General features: G+C 39.5%; 1 protein-coding gene across 1 annotated transcript in view; it reads left to right on the plus strand.

Annotated features, from left to right (window-relative positions):
• Window positions 1-16863, plus strand: part of LOC150100509 (uncharacterized) — a 1094033-nt gene that overhangs the window by 946170 nt on the left and 131000 nt on the right. Inside the window, exon 33 of the mRNA XM_090402670.1 lies at window positions 1930-1983. Within this exon, the coding sequence (XP_090258796.1) occupies window positions 1930-1983 (54 nt within the window). The remainder of the gene's footprint in view (window positions 1-1929; window positions 1984-16863) is intronic.

A 16863-nucleotide genomic window follows, 5' to 3' on the forward strand; every position in this document is an offset into this window, starting at 1 on the left:
TTTAGTAGAGCGGATAAGGGATGCCAGTTTTCTATGTGTCTGTAACTAGTGGACAAGTCATGTTTTTTAAAGATTTTATTAATTTTTTCTGAGGTGCCTCGGATGTAGGGAATGGTGATGGATTTAGAGTAATCTTTTTTGTGAAGGGGAGGGGGTGGTGGGTTGTGGATAACTGGGTTAAGTATTTTTTGGATTTTTTGGAGGGGGTAGCCTTCGTGGAGACGTTTGAAGAGAAGGCCTTGAACTCAGCCCCACAAAAACCTACCATATGGCTTCGCTATGTTGATGATGTTTTCGCTATTTGGCCGCATGGCCCGGATTCACTCCTCTCCTTCCTAACTCACTTAAACAACCAACACCCTAGAATCAAGTTCACCCTGGAAAAAGAGGAAAACAATAACCTCCCCTTCCTAGACACACTAGTCACCCGCCAACCTGATGGAACCTTGGTTTTCTCAGTTTATAGAAAACCCACCCATACAGGCAGATACATTCACCAACAATCCCATCACCCCCCCCCCCTCACAACAATATGGAGTTATTAAGACATTATTCAACAGGGCAGAAATAATCTGTTCAAATGATCAAGCCCTAACCACTGAACTAAATCACATCCGTGACACTTTCTCAGCCAATGGCTACCCCTTCCAAAAAATACTTAACCCCGTTATCCACAACCCACCACCCCCTCCCCTTCACAAAAAAGATGTTTGAATGCTATGTTGATGATGTTTTCGCTATTTGGCCGCATGGCCCGGATTCACTCCTCTCCTTCCTAACACACTTAAACAACCAACACCCTAGAATCAAGTTCAGCCTGGAAAAAGAGGAAAACAATAACCTCCCCTTCCTAGACACACTAGTCACCCGCCAACCTGATGGAACCTTGGTTTTCTCAGTTTATAGAAAACCCACCCATACAGCCAGATACGTTCACCAACAATCCCATCACCCCGCCCCCTCACAACAATATGGAGTTATTAAGACATTATTCAACAGGGCAAAAATAATCTGTTCAAATGATCAAGCCCTAACCACTGAACTAAATCACATCCGTGACACCTTCTCAGCCAATGGCTACCTCTTCCAAAAATCCAAAAAATACTTAACCCAGTTATCCACAACCCACCACCACCACCCCATTTCCCTTCCTTCTCGTCAACAAGATTTTAAAAATGCCATCACCATACCCTACATCCGTGGCACATCCGAAAAAATAGCCAAGATTCTAAAAAAGTACAACCTACACACAGCATATAAGCCCCACCGCAAACTTGCTATCCTTATCTGTTCTACGAAAGATCAGTTCCCTCCTCTCTCTCTGCCTGGAGTTTACAAAGTACCCTGTTCCTGTAAGCTGGTGTACTTTGGACAGACAGGCAGATCAGCATCCATCTGCCTGGAGGAACACAAGTCTTGCATCTGTAAACACAACTATGGTCATTCAGGCTTGGCTGACCATGTTTTGGACACCACCCACAGGGTATCATGGAAGAAAACAACCATGCTCCACCACAGCAAATTCAAGAAAGAGAGACGTTTCTTAGAAGCAGCTCTCAGAAACCAACCAAATCTTAATAAATACGGTTGCATTAAGCTTCTGAAGGTTTGGTAAACACTCATCACCAGAGGTCCCACCTTACATTCCAGGCTGCCTACTACTGCCCTTAGAGGGCGCTCCACCTAGATAGGACTTGAGTGTCACCCACATGGTTGGATTTAGTATTGTATGAGTTATAGTATAGTAGTGAATGAGTTAATTTGAGGTCATAGATGCTAAAGTGCTATCTGTCATTATTTGATAATGCTAAAAAATAATTCAACTGGAAATATAATTTCATTTATGAAGCAGTTTAACTTTAGTTTAGGTTGAAATATCTGTATTTATTTATTTATTTTTTCTTAAAACACATTTTTGTATATGTACAGGTTATCGAGGTCCACCTGGCTTACCAGGAGAAGATGGCCAACCTGGATTTTCAGGTATAGTTTTAACTTTCCATTCCAATAATAATTCTTTTCGTAACAGGTCATTTTTTTAATTGCTGTTCTTTGCTTACTTTACTATTACTTTTATTATATCAAATAAACTTGTTAAAATAAATCAATTTTTCATGAGTAAAGATAATGTCAGGTTAAACTGTTACTTTCATTTGGACTAAAGTGTAATTCCTATATGCATTTCACTTTATTTATTCCAGAATTTTAAGATGCAAATATTTAAATAACATTTATGCTTCTGGGAGCAAAACAGTATGCTTAAAAAAAACACACATCAAGTAATTTTTGACAATTGATCACTTAACTTAAAAGATTCTTTAATTATTGACAATTAAAACTGAAGAAAAATCTGTTCTGTAAAGTTTTATTTATTAAAAACTTGCTAATAATAACTGCATATGCCTGCTGGATTTTTATTCAAGACAGCACTAGTCGTTGCCAAAATCATATTCCACCATCATCATTCTTCATTCTCTCCGAATCAAACAACATCTTGAATTTGTTTGTAGGCTAAAGTGGGACTCATCAAAGTAGAGAACTTGATGTCATTTGTCAGGGCTCCAAGTCACATGTTCCATTTATCACAGCACCCATTTTGACAAGTTCTGTAATGATTTGTGGTTAACAGGATACAAGCCACAGAAGTCTACTTGAATTGAGCCAACTTAACACAGTCTGGTTAAAAATGTTTTCACTTATGCCTATAGCAATCTCAAGAGACAGTTGGTGACAGGACATCATAGAATTTCATCTTGCTGTTATAGCCAGAAAGCAGTCTGTTTTCTGGTATCTCTCAGGCAATCTTGGCCCTCTCCTTGTAATGGTTCCTGTTTCCTGAAAATGTGCCCATAGGGCTGAGATGAAATGTCATAAGCATTAAGTCAGCATGACACTTTTGCTTGCAGCTACCTGGCTTGCCATCTTGAAGGTACTGGATATGTGGCTAATCCACTGAACAAACCAAAATAGCAAAGTGAGTGGTAGATCAATTTCTATGGGATACCCAAAACTTACATGCTAGAATGTTATCATATCAAATATTTGCCTCCACAGACACTGTTAAAAGTAAAATAATATTCATGAAAAGCATTTTGTTCAGTTAATTTTGATAAGCAAGGTATGAAAATAAGTAGAAACTTATGTAACATCACTTGCTATCTCAGTGGAGTACCTACAGAACAAGTAAAATTGGCAAATTTTTTAGAAAATAATACTGGGCAACAAAATTTTACAAAAGTCAGTATTAATATTCATGAAAAACATTTTGTTCAGTTAATTTTGATGAGTAAGGTATGAAAATAAGCAGAAACATGTAAAGTATCACTTGCTGTCTCAGTGGAGTACCTACAGAACAAGTAAAATTGGCAAAATATTTAGAAAATAATACTGGACAATAAAATTTTACAAAAGCTATGCCTCCCAGGTTAATTTAGTAATTTCTTATAGATTTGGTGCTAAACGAGGTGCTAAACATGATACTTTCCCCAGTATCATTTCTCCATCATTGCAGTTTCCTGATGGAAATGTTCACCATGCTCACTAACCATGATGCAGTTGTTGGGGAAGAAATCTAAGCAGGAATGGAGCAAGTGTATTTTTACGGACATATTGCAGCCAAGTTTGTGATACAAAGATAAGTCCTCAACAAGTTCTTTGTAGTTTTCTGCATTGTTTTCTGAGGAAGTTATGTGTTCCAAGCTTTTTTCTCATCACTCTGCAGTAGGTTGTCAAACATCTCATCAATGAAGAATTCTTGGATCTGAGGACCCACAAAAATTCCCTCTTTATATTTTGCTTCGCTGAGTTGAGAGAATTTCTCAGCCAGGTACTTGAAAGCTGATCTCGTCTAATCCATGGCGTTTAAGAAGATTTTTACCAGTTTGATGTGTAGGGATGGTAAAGCACAGAATTTTGTGCTTTACTGCCAGTGCTAGGTGTTGCACATTCCTCTCTCCAACCTTCAGAGATTTCCTCATAGGCCAGTACTCTTCACATAGTGCAAAGTCCTTGTTCAGCTGTCCCATTCACACAAAAAATAGCAGTACTTTGTAGATCCCAGCTCAGACCAATCAATGCAGACACTACCTTCAAGTCATCACAGAGATGCCAGCCATACTTACCATATTGAAGACAGTCCAAGAGATGTTTTTTGGTTGTCGTAGGTTTCTTTTATGTAGACAGCATGGCTGACTGAACAGATGGAAATTAGTTTCCATTATGCAACAACACTGCCTTGAGGCTCAATTTCAAAGAATCTATGAATAGTCAATATTCGTGCAGGTCATGTTTGCATGTTTGATTTGAAGAGCATTCACCAAGTGATCTACATCATAGCAGAACACAAGGTCATCTTCCTTTCAGAAGTAAGGTGCAAACTGTTCATGATGAGTGTGAAATTAAGTCACTCAGACATTTTCCTTGAGAAGATTCCATTGTAGAAGTCTTCACCCAGTAATTCTACTTTGGTCTTGGACAGTTCCAGATTATGAACAGGTTTGTTCACTTCTTGTGTGAGAATGTATGACACTGTGGCAAACATATGGATCATCGTTAGATGCCGAAGGCTCAGAGAACCCAACATCTGTTCCTTACATACGAAATAAAGCTGATACAACTTTTTCACTAATGAAGTGATGGTGTTTTTCTGGCTTGCAAACATCACTTCACTTCTCTGCAAATGTAACAAAATGAGGGCGCTAGTGGGCCAAGCGCTACAGACGCGATTTGAAGAGCTCCTGATTCAGATAAGTTTTACTAGGAATAATTAAGTATATAAGCATAATTGTTTAAGTAAGAGCGGCTGTAAACGTTGTACGCTACCATTATTATTAGTGTGGGGGTTTTTTCTTGCCTAAACTAAATTACGAAATCGTTATTATTAGACCTAGTAACCTGCAGAGAAAAAAAAAAACAAAAATGGCGGCGGCATTGTCATTCCATGATTTTAATTTAGATTTCAGTTGTTTCGTTAAGTGTGAGGTGTGTTATATGTATTCCTTCGATTACATAAATGATTTGTGGATGTTTAGTGTGGATGGAAGAAGGGTGTGTGTGCGAAGTGTGACCTGAACGAGGAACTGATGAATGCGAATATGAAATTGATGACAGAAAGTGCTAGTGCTGATTGTGTCGCGAGTGCATGTTTGCAAGAGAAGGATGGTGAGAAAAAGAGGCGAGAAAATGTTAAAAAATCAGGAAAAAAGAAAAAGAGCGATTTGACAACCGTAACGGATGTTAAAAGGGACGAAAGTGAGGCAGAAAGAAACGAACTTGTGAACGAAAATACTAAACTGGCAATATACATGACAGTGTTCAAACATGTTTTAACTTGTAGGATCTGAGCTGGGTTAGAAATAAAATAGTTAATCAAAAACCACATATATGAGAGTTTTTAGAAAAATTAAAGAAATGAACAGATGGACATCAATGACAAAATCATATGAAAATGAAAATATTAGGAAGAACTTAGCATTGTCTGAATTTAAGAATATGTGAGCAGAGCCAATCAAAGGTAGTCAGGTCAGTTCATAATAAGAATGAGAATGGAAAGGTTTTATTAGTAGTATTATTATTTCTGTGACATCTACACAGAGGCTGAAGGCTCATCACAGAAGGTCCATTTGAATTATTTACACATTAACTATCACTGATTTTTCACTTGCAAATCACTAAACACTAAATCATTCCGTTTGTCACTCTTCAGTAAAAATCAAGTCATGATAAATGTCTATCTTGTCTCTTCTTTTTCCATCTATGAGCTAAACTTTGCAATCCACACCTGTTCAATCTATACTCATTCATTTGGAGCATTCCATAGACTTATCATCATCTTACTTTCCCCTGAATTCTCTCCACTACCCCATGCACAAGGATTTTCAGGCATCTAGACCTATGTACAGCTGTATTCGTAAAGTGGATGTGAAAGCAATATAGCGAGGATATTATGTAAATATGTTCTTCAACATTCAGGTAATCTGAGCTACTCTGCCATTCTTTTTTGCAATATGTACTCTAAACTTTAACTCACCTTAAAATCCCTCCTTTTATTTTCTTTCTTTCTTTTTAGTCCAATATCACATTCAGATAGTGAGAACTAGAAGACCTTCACGCCCACAGGTCCAACTGTCTTCCTTTTTCCAATACTGTTAACCAAGATGCAGAAGCCTTTGCTATGCCAGCAAAGGTTGGTCGATTGGTAGAGCCTCTGTTACTAATGGCTCGTGCAAAAAAAAAAGTTAAGCAAGTTTGAGCATGGATAGTAGTTAGAAGGGGTGAATCGTTCGATGCTGTTGGCATACTCTCCCTCGATGAGTCTTTGGACTTCCTGGAGGTGTCACATAATAATAATAATAAGCAGCGACCTAATCATAAGTATATCTGACTCTATTATCAGGAATTCAGGTTGGTATATATTCCTACCCAAATTCTGGATAACCCTCTTCACTCTCCCAATACTCTTGATCTCTTTTTAACATGTTCTCCTTCCAGATAAAGGTCACTTCTCCTCTCAGTAACTCAAACCACAGTCTAGTGCAAGTCTCCTCTTTCATGAATGACCTTCCTCCAACCATGTGTCCTGTGGTACTACAAAGGCACCAAGTGGGATGATCTCCAGAATTTCTACTCATCCTTTCCCCAGGTCAACTATTGCTTCTGCTCCTCTGATTGACCCAAACACCTTCTTTAAGCAAGTCACAGAAATTATCCTCACTGGCATAATGTCCTTCATTCCCCCATTCTATCCAAAATTCCCATCCACTTTATCTGAAAAAAAAAAAAAAAAAATCCATCTTCAGTTGATACTGAAGTATGCATGTTCGTTACAATAAATGCAAATAGGTCATCATCAGGTCTAAATCTGACTTCATAAAGATCAATAACAGACAACTTGCTTCCTCTCAAAATGGAAACTGTGATTTCTAGTCCTTGGCAAATGCCATTGGACACCACTTCTGCTTATCTATACTTCCACCTTTTATCCAGATGGCACCACTGTTATAGCACCCAAAGATAAGTCTGACCTTTTGGTATCATTCTTTCCCTCCAACCTGTGCATAGATGACCAAGGCAAATGTCCTCCTCCTTCCAAGTCAGTAACTGAGTTATCAACAGCCAACTTCTCTACTACTCACCAGTATGGATTCCCTATCTAGATCCACTGATGATCTCTTAGCCTATATCAATCACTACTTGACTTGTGCCATGGAAAGGTTTGGCAAAATGTGTTTTTGCCCTAGACATCTCCAGGGACATCATGTTTGGCATTGTGGCATTGAGTCTACTTAAAAAACTGCCTTCTTTCTACCAGCCACTCTCTGTAATTGGATAGGCAACTTTCTCTCTGGTCATTTACTGTGTGTGTGTTACATTGGATGGACAGCACCCTCTCTTCAAGCTTTATCACCAATGCAAGTGTGCTTCATGGCTCTATTCTATCGCCTACTCTCTTTCTCCTATATACAAATGACCTACTCTCAATCATGAGCAATCCTATCCACATCTTTGCTGATAACAGCACGTGACATTCTTTTTTATTCTTTCGACAAACTATGTAATTTTCAGCTATCCTAAGCATCAAGATCATATGCAACCTGTGCCTAAAACACTTATCTCTATACCATCCTTCAGTGGGCCAAGTACAATCTGGTCACCTTCAATGCTACCAAGTCTTTCCTTTTCTTTCACAAAAGGAATCTTAGCTCACCCATCCCCATCCTCATAAATACATAAAACACCTGACAGTATCAAATCTCTCTCTCTCCTTGGACTGACATTTACCTCCAGCCTAGCATGAACATTTACATCAATAGCTTCCTAGGCCTCTAAAAAACTAGGCATTATTTTCTGCTCAAGGTGCTATGTTACACTCAGCTACTAATCCTATGCCAATCTGAAATCTTCCCATCCTTAGAGTACCATTCATGCATTTCAGGTAAGGCACCTTCTTGATGCTGTCCAGAGGAGAGTAATTTGGCTTACAGACTCACTTCAACTTCTATCTCACAAATCACAAATGGGTTCAAAGAGAGGTATTTCCACAGTTATGACTGCAGTTAACCTGGCGAACATCATTATTTCAACTTTCTGTTGGACCTGTCAAACATCTGCTGCCCAGTATCTCTTTTCATTACAATTGTAAACACATCAAATCTACTTCTTCTCATTTATTCCATCTACTCCTGTCCTCAGAACAGCCTCATAATGTTTTCCTCATTCAGAACCTCTCCAACAATAGGTTTTCTCTTGAATATGGGTAAAAAAAAAGACAAATCTCACATAATAAAGTGATTTCTACATCACTTTATTAGCAGGTATTTTTATTAATTACTGTCCTCTGTAATTTTGCATTATCAAAAACCAAGAAGGTCCCCTGGGTTTCTTGGGGATGAGGAAGCAGTGGAGAGGATTCAGAGGCAAGTGACCAAAATGGTGAGTGGCCTGTTTTAAGTTTGGAGAGTGGTTTATTTATTTATTCGTATGGAGTTTCCTCCCTTTCCCCCCCATCATGGGAGATTAAGTATTTATGACTGTAGATCCGTGTGTGTGTGTTCACGGGGGTGGTTTGCCTGCTTGCAGGATGAAAAACGCCAGAAAAACTGGTGGAAAAAACCCTACTGCCCACGTCAAAGACCGGCTAACTTGGCTATGGCTGAGGAAGATCTTCAGATTGTTTATGTCTTTGATGGGAATCAAACCTGGGACACTCCTTCCCCAGTCATATGGTTGCAAAGCACACAGGCAGTAGGCTAACCGTGCGGACTGGAGAGTGGTGAATGAGTGGAATGGGTTGCCCAAGTCAGTTGTGAGGGCTTTGTCTGTTAATGGGTTCAAGGAGAGGTATGATAGATTGGGTGGATAGATTGAGTCTCCTGCAATGATTCTTCGGATTCCATGTAGAGGTGCCTGTATAATAATAATAATAATTTATTTAAGTTAAGGGATATTATATCCCATATTGTTTCTTAGCTGAATAAGAAACTCAAAGAGTTTCATGCTGAATATAGAAACTATATAAAGTTCAGCGATTCCAAGCGTAATCAAATACCTGGATAGTGCAGCAACTGACCCTTGAAGGTAGTGCAGGCTGAGGCAATTCATGTAAAAGGTGGAGCAAGCTCTGATCACTATTCTTGATATTTACCCATAATGTGAACTTAACTCCTAGGAGCTGTATTATTGTTCAACATTATGAGAGAAGGTCACTACCCAGACTGGTTTCGACCTTTTTTGAGGTCTCATCAGTGAGTAGGTAGAATGGGGGTTCATGTCTTTCATCATCGGCCTTTGGAGTATAAAGATTGCTGAGGGTCAGCAGGTAGTAATAGGGGAAGTTAAAGAAAGGTAGAGTAGGATTGTAGGAGGCAAAAAGAGGCCTCAGTCAACCTGTTTAGCTGTATAACCCAGAGGTTGTGGCTAAAAGGTCTGTAAAACATAATCTCCTTACACCTGTTCTAAAAAAAAAAAACTTAAAATTTACACTTCACTTTACCCGAAAAACATAACTTTAGATTACATTAATCCAGGTGTCTGGAGACGTCATCTCGTAACCCCTAAAAAGAGAAAAATGTTTGTTAAAATTTGGAACTTAGATTATTCTTAAAGTATGCCTTACAACTGAAAAAATAACTGTGATAGCGGGATCAGTATTGAAGTGGACTTTATCAACCAGAGAACTGAGAATTGGGGGAGAACCCGGCCCGAGTGATGCAGCCCACAAGGAGCTGTACCGCCTCGATGTAAGCCTTCGCAGTTTGGGTTCTCAGGTCTACCCCCTCCTTTGTGGACTAATAATCATAAACCTGTTGGGGCAAGCGAATTTTTTATTTATTTATTTTTTTTAACCCCCTCCTGTGTGAACTAACTCAACTTTCCTAGCTGACGTAACCTTTGAAAATATTTATTCCAAACCACTCAGTGTCTTCTTTGATCCCTGACTCTGTTAACTTTCTCAAAGTTCTGCAGAAGTACTTACTTTCGGCCGCTGTCAGTTCCCAGATGACCCGTTACCTGGTTGGGAATGGCCGTGGCTATGTCCTCGATATAGATATCCTTCCATTGCATACTTATAATTCCTTTCCGAAGGAGGAACGTTGGGCCATCTTCTCTTCACATTGTTACGAATACACTGTCTGCGGATTCAATGGGTCCACTCCATTTCTTTATTATTGCAGTCCGATTTTTAAACATGATAACTAATATTTAAGCATCCAAATTTGTTGAGGTTTGGCATATTCCTAAGGGCCGAGGCTGATTCCATGAATAGTCTTTCATACTTGAACTTGCTGCGGTGTATTACTGTGGCTTTCTTCTATCTTATTCTGTGGCGAGTATCCAGAGCGTGGTCTGCAAGCCCAGAGTGGCTGTACTGGTGAAATCGGATGTAATTCTTGTGTTCTGAGATTCTGATATTTGCTGTCCTACCTGTTTGGCCAAAGTAGGACAGTTTACAGCTGCAAGGGACCTGGTATACACCAGGTAGGTCTAGGGGAAGTGGTTGGTCTCTGGTGGAGCGGATAAGGGATGCCAGTTTTCTATGTGGTCTGTAACAAGTGGTCAGGTCATGTTTTTTTAAGATTTTATTGATTTTTTCCGAGGTGCCTCTGATGTAGGGAATAGTGATGGATTTAGAGTAATCTTTTTTGTGAAGGGGAGGGGGTGGTGGGTTGTGGATAACTGGGTTAAGTATTTTTTGGATTTTTTGGAGGGGGTAGCCGTTGGCTGAGAAAGTGTCACGGATGTGATTTAGTTCAGTGGTTAGGGCTTGATCATTAGAACTGATTATTTTTGCCCTGTTGAATAATGTTTTAATAACTCCATATTGTTGTGAGGGGGGGGGGGATTGTTAGTGAATGTATCTGCCTGTATGGGTGGGTTTTCTATAAACTGAGAAAACCAAGGTTCCATCAGGTTGGCGGGTGACTAGTGTGTCTAGGAAGGGGAGGTTATTGTTTTCTTCTTTTTTCAGGGTGAATTTAATTCTAGGGTGTTGGTTGTTCAAGTGTGTTAGGAAGGAGAGGAGTGAATCCGGGCCATGTGGCCAAATAGCGAAAACACCATCAACATAGCGAAGCCATATGGTAGGTTTTTGTGGGGCTGAGTTTAAGGCTTTCTCTTCAAACATCTCCATGAAGAAGTTGGCCAAGGGTGGGGAAAGTGGTGAACCCATGGCTGTCCCCTCTATCTGTTTGTAGAATTTTTCCTGCCAAACGAAATAGCCTCAGTTCATTGTAAACTGAAATAGGGCTGAGATATCGGGAGGAAATTTAGCTTGGATTAGCTCTAAGGTTTCTTTGAGGGGGACATTCGTGAATAGGGAGGAGACATCAAAACTGACCATTATGTTGGAGTGTAAGGTTTTTTATACTGGCTTTGAAGTGGGCTGAGTTTTTTATGTGTGATGGAGTATTGCCAGTATAGTGTGAGAGCACTTTGGCTAAATGCTTGGCTAGTTTGTAAGTGGGGGAATCAATGCCATCCACTATGGGATGTAATGGCACATTTTCTTTGTGTATTTTTGGGAGCCCATATATGCGGGGGGGGGGGGGGTCTAGAGTTATAGGGTTTTAGTCTGTAATCTCCACAGGCCAAGAAGTGACCTTCTTAAGGAGCCTGTGGAGTTTTCTAATTTGTGAGTTGGTGGGATTGTAATCAATGGGGAGGTAAGTGGAACGATCTAATAATAAAGCCTTGAGCTTACCTGTGTAGTCTTTAAGATTTAGTACCACAGTGGCGTTTCCCTTATCCGCTTTGGTGATCACTATTTTTATGTTTCTCTTCAATTCTTGTAGTGCCTTGTATTCACTAATGGATATGTTGGATTTTGAAGGTTTTGCTTTATTGAGAACACAGGCTACATCCAATCTAATATCGTTGGCGATGTGGTTTGGAAGTTTGCGAATCCCGCGTTCAATTTGAATCATTAATTCCTCGGCCGGTAATTTCCTACGAGCAATGGCGATATATGGGCTCCCTAAAATACACAAAGAAAATGTGCCATTACATCCCATAGTGGATGGCATTGATTCCCCCACTTACAAATTAGCCAAGCATTTAGCCAAAGCGCTCTCACACTACTGGCAATACACCATCACACATAAAAAACTCAGCCCACCAGTATAGAAAACCTTACACCCCAACATAATGACATAATGGTTAGTTTTGATGTCTCCTCCCTATTCACGAATGTCCCCCTCAAAGAAACCTTAGAACTAATCCAAGCTAAATTTCCTCCCGATATCTCAGCCCTATTTCAGTTTACAATGAACTCAGGCTATTTCGTTTGGCAGGAAAAATTCTACAAACAGATAGAGGGGACAGCCATGGGTTCACCACTTTCCCCACCCTTGGCCAACTTCTTCATGGAGATGTTTGAAGAGAAAGCCTTAAACTCAGCCCCACAAAAACCTACCATATGGCTTCACTACGTTGATGATGTTTTCGCTATTTGGCCACATGGCCCGGATTCACTCCTCTCCTTCCTAACACACTTGAACAACCAACACTCTAGAATCAAATTCACCCTGGAAAAAGAAGAAAACAATAACCTCCCCTTCCTAGAGACACTAGTCACCGCCAACCTGATGGAACCTTGGTTTTCTCAGTTTATAGAAAACCCACCCATACAGGCAGATACATTCACCAACAATCCCATCACCCCCCCCTCACAACAATATGGAGTTATTAAGACATTATTCAACAGGGCAAAAATAATCAGTTCTAATGATCAAGCCCTAACCACTGAACTAAATCACATCCGTGACACTTTCTCAGCCAACGGCTACCCCCTCCAAAAAATCCAAAAAATACTTAACCCAGTTATCCACAACCCACCACCCCCTCCCCTTCACAAAAAAGATTACTCTAAATCCATCACTATTCCCTACATTAGAGGCACCTCGGAAAAAATCAATAAAATCTTAAAAAAACATGACTTGACCACTTGTTACAGACCACATAGAAAACTGATATCCCTTATCCGCTCCACCAAAGACCAACCACTTCCCCTAGACCTACCTGGTGTATACCAGGTCCCTTGCAGCTGTAAACTGTCCTACTTTGGCCAAACAGGCAGGAGAGCAAATATCAGAATCTCAGAACACAAGAATTACATCCGATTTCACCAGTACAGCCACTCTGGGCTTGCAGACCACGCTCTGGATACTCGCCACAGAATAAGATGGAAGAAAGCCACAGTAATACACCGCAGCAAGTTCAAGTATGAAAGACTATTCATGGAATCAGCCTCGGCCCTTAGGAACATGCCAAACCTCAACAAATTTGGATGCATGAAACTGCCCCAAATTTTGGAAACTTTTATCAGAAGAACTTCAGCCCAAAGACCAAGAACTACCAATATAGCCCAAGAGGGGGCACCATCAGGACTTTAGGAAAACGCTAGCTTCCTAGCTTCAGTCTCATTTGCTGTTATTAGTACTTGTGTGCACGTGTCTTTATAGTAAGTTCCCAAGAAGATGGCAACGTGACATTCGCCGAAATATCGGAAAGTATATATTAAAGTTTATTTAATCTATATTTCTAGTATACGCTGTCAATTCCTTAAATATTAGTTATCATGTTTAACCAGCGTATAAGCCTCTCAACAAGAATAACCCATTTTTAAACATATTTTCACCCATAACTAGTTTGATTTCTTCTACAGAAAATTCTTCAATCTCTTTCTGTATTGTTGTTTTGGTCTCTATTTCATCAGCTTCTGATTCTTCCGATGAGGTTGTGTTACCTGGTTTTGATTTTTTAATCTTCCCTTCTTCAGGGCTTCATGACCGCTTTTGTGTACCTTCTTCTTTAGTAGTTTCGATTTCTTCCTCTGTTTCGCATTCTTCCTCTGCTTCGCTTTCCTTCTCTGTATCTAAAGTGGTAGTTTCCTGTTTGTTGTGTTCCTTTATTTCTTCCACTGCAGTTTCTGTAGTGGTGGCTTGATCCTTTGCTGTTTCTTCTTCCTCCGTTCTTTCTTTGCTGGTTGTTTCTGCATTCTTATTTACGGGTGCTTCCTTCTTATTGCATTTTTGATTCCGTTCCTATTGTGTTATGTGCAGCCTGCAGGGTTGGGAAGTCTTCCCGTTCTGTGTCATTAATATTTACTGCTGGTGTTACTGTGGCTGGCATGATAGCACCTCCCATCCTTTCTGCCTGGTTTCTGGATGGGCAGGTGTCTACCTTGTGATCTATGGTGCCACATTTAAGGCAAGGTGCCTCACACTGAAGTAGGGCATGTCTTGCCGCCATGCAGTTCCTGCGTTTGTTCTTGGGGCAGTCTTTACCTAGATGTTCGAGAGAACCGCACTTATAACACTGTTTCTTAACTCCAGGGTAGCTAACTACTACCCTGGCAGAACCTAGAAAGACAAGATTGGGTACTGCGGCCTTCATTTCCATACGGAAAGTTACTTCGCCAGTCTTCCAGTCGGGGAAGTCTGTGTTGTTAGCGATGTTTATGACGCATACAACTCCCCATTTCGAAAACACTTTGTTGATTATTTCAGTTCCCCCCTCCAGATATTCTACAGGGAACCTCTCTATTCTTATTGTCTTGAAAACACTCCCTACTACAAAGGGAAAAAATTTTTTTCCTTGACATTCTAGTCCTTTACTTAACTTGTTCCTGGTTTCTACATTCTTTACTACTACCTGGAACCTGCTTGCCCCATAAGGGGTAAAGCCAACTATATTTTCTGCCCCTACTGCTTCACTAAGAGCTTTAGCTTTAGCCAACATCCTCTTCGGTGTGTCAGTGTCCGCTTCGATGCCAAGGATCCTTACTCGCAGTGAAAAAGAAATCATGATTTAGAGAAAAAAAAAAACTTAAGTCCCAGAAAGGAAGGACCTTCAGAACCAGGGCCAAGCATTCTCTGTTTGCCGAAATCTCCTGCTAGACTAGTTAGAGGCGGAAGACTGCAAAACAGGCACAATGCAAATTTAGACAGCAGTAGAAAAAAAAATAGATTGCAAACGATCTTCCCACTAGGATCAGGGACTGGATTCTGGAACATGGAGCTCTCTCTCTCTCAGGGTCACTGGAAAATAGGAACTTCTGGCAATCAGTAGGTAGACATCAGTGAGTAGGTAGACCTGGAATATCATCAGTGAGTACAAAAAATCAGTGAGTGAGTTCTGTTCGCTACAAACTTGGTATTAACATGGTCTACCTACTCACTGATAAGACCTCAATAAAGGTTGAAACCAGTCTGGGTAGTGACCTTCTCTCATAATGTTGAACAATAATACAGCTCCTAGGAGTTAAGTTCACATTATGGGTAAATATCAAGAATAGTGATTGGAGCTTGCTCCACCTTTTACATGAGTTGCCTCAGCTTGCACTACCATCAAGGGTCAGTTGCTGCACTATCCAGGTATTTGCTTACGCTTGGAATTGCCGAACTTTATATAGTTTCTATATTCGACATGAAACTCTTTGAGTTTCTTATTTGGCTAAGAAACAATATGGGATATAATATCCCTTAACTTAAATAAGTTCATGTTGCTGAATTGAAGCCTTTGGCTCTTCATTATAATTAATAATAATAATATTTCAGTAATATACAAAATTAAATAACAAGAACTCTTTAAAACATAATTATTCAACTGCATTGCCTTGGATTATACCATATACTGGTGTTTGGTGTCCATCCATCAGCCATCCTCTTATTTGTGTTACCAACTTCATATTCATTCCCATTTGTTTCAAATGCCATTCAGGTGTAACATTATCATAATGTATCCATTTTGTTTATTCACCTCAATTCTCATGTTATTATAAAAATTAATAAATTGCTAAGTTAATACCTATCTTTTGCAAATCTCAGCCCCCCCCTCCTATATTCTCTTCCTATCCACTCATTATTGAATTTTCTCCTTAAGCAACCTTTCAAATACTTAGACTACCATGACCACCACCACTCAGATATATATTAGTTTACAGTTCGTTATATCTGTCTTAGAGCCTCCTTTAAGAAATGGATTATTTTAGTTACATATTTGTAACTGAATTATTTAATGAAGTTACATTTATGGAACTGAAATGGATTATTTCAGTTTCATAAAATAGTCTCTAAGACAGATATCAAATTACTAGAGCTGAGATTTATAATAAACAGTTGAGTCAAAGGCACTGCCATTTCCCTCGCTCATTCTTATAATACATAGGCTGATACCTCATCTAATCTTATCCTGTGGTCATATTATTATTACCCCAAAACCTCATGGAGTCAAAGACTCATTTGGGAGGTCCTTTTATCACACACACATCTCATCATACCGTGTCTTAAACACACTCAAACTCCTTGCAGACACCACTCTCTCAGGCAAGGCATTCCAATATTTGCAGTAAGATTCTGCAATATCCTAAGAACCTCCTATTTATCTACTTCTTTTCTCCAATCAGTCCCCATTGCATCTGGCACTGTAGTATCTCCACTCTGAATGGTACATACTTGCAAAGGGAAAACTCAGTAACTCCATATTTAGCTATAAATTAAAGATGCCAAGAAATTATATTCTTGGTTTAATCCTTTATCGAAGTATAAGCAAACAAAATTTGCACCTGGTTTCAACCCAGACTGGTTTCGGCCTTTATTGAGGTCTCATTAGTGGGAGTTAGACCAAAGTTGAAGTAATACAGAAGTCATATTTCCATATACAAGTAGCCAAAATGTGTCACACGTTATTATTAAAGTACTCTGGATTAAAGATAGTTGTTGGAAGTTTTCCCAATTGGTTATACTATAAATTAAATATACCAAGAAATTATATTCTTGTTTAATTCTTTATCCAAGTGTAAGCAAATTTGCATTTCTTTAACCTTGATATCACCTCTGGCTCCCACTGAGGAGACGTCAATAAAAG

This window comes from Typopeltis vanoorti, chromosome 13 (genome assembly GCF_054136105.1).
Source record: "Typopeltis vanoorti isolate ZY-2024b chromosome 13, IOZ_Tvanoo_1.0, whole genome shotgun sequence".
In the NCBI taxonomy this organism is placed as follows: Eukaryota; Metazoa; Arthropoda; class Arachnida; order Uropygi; family Thelyphonidae; genus Typopeltis; species Typopeltis vanoorti.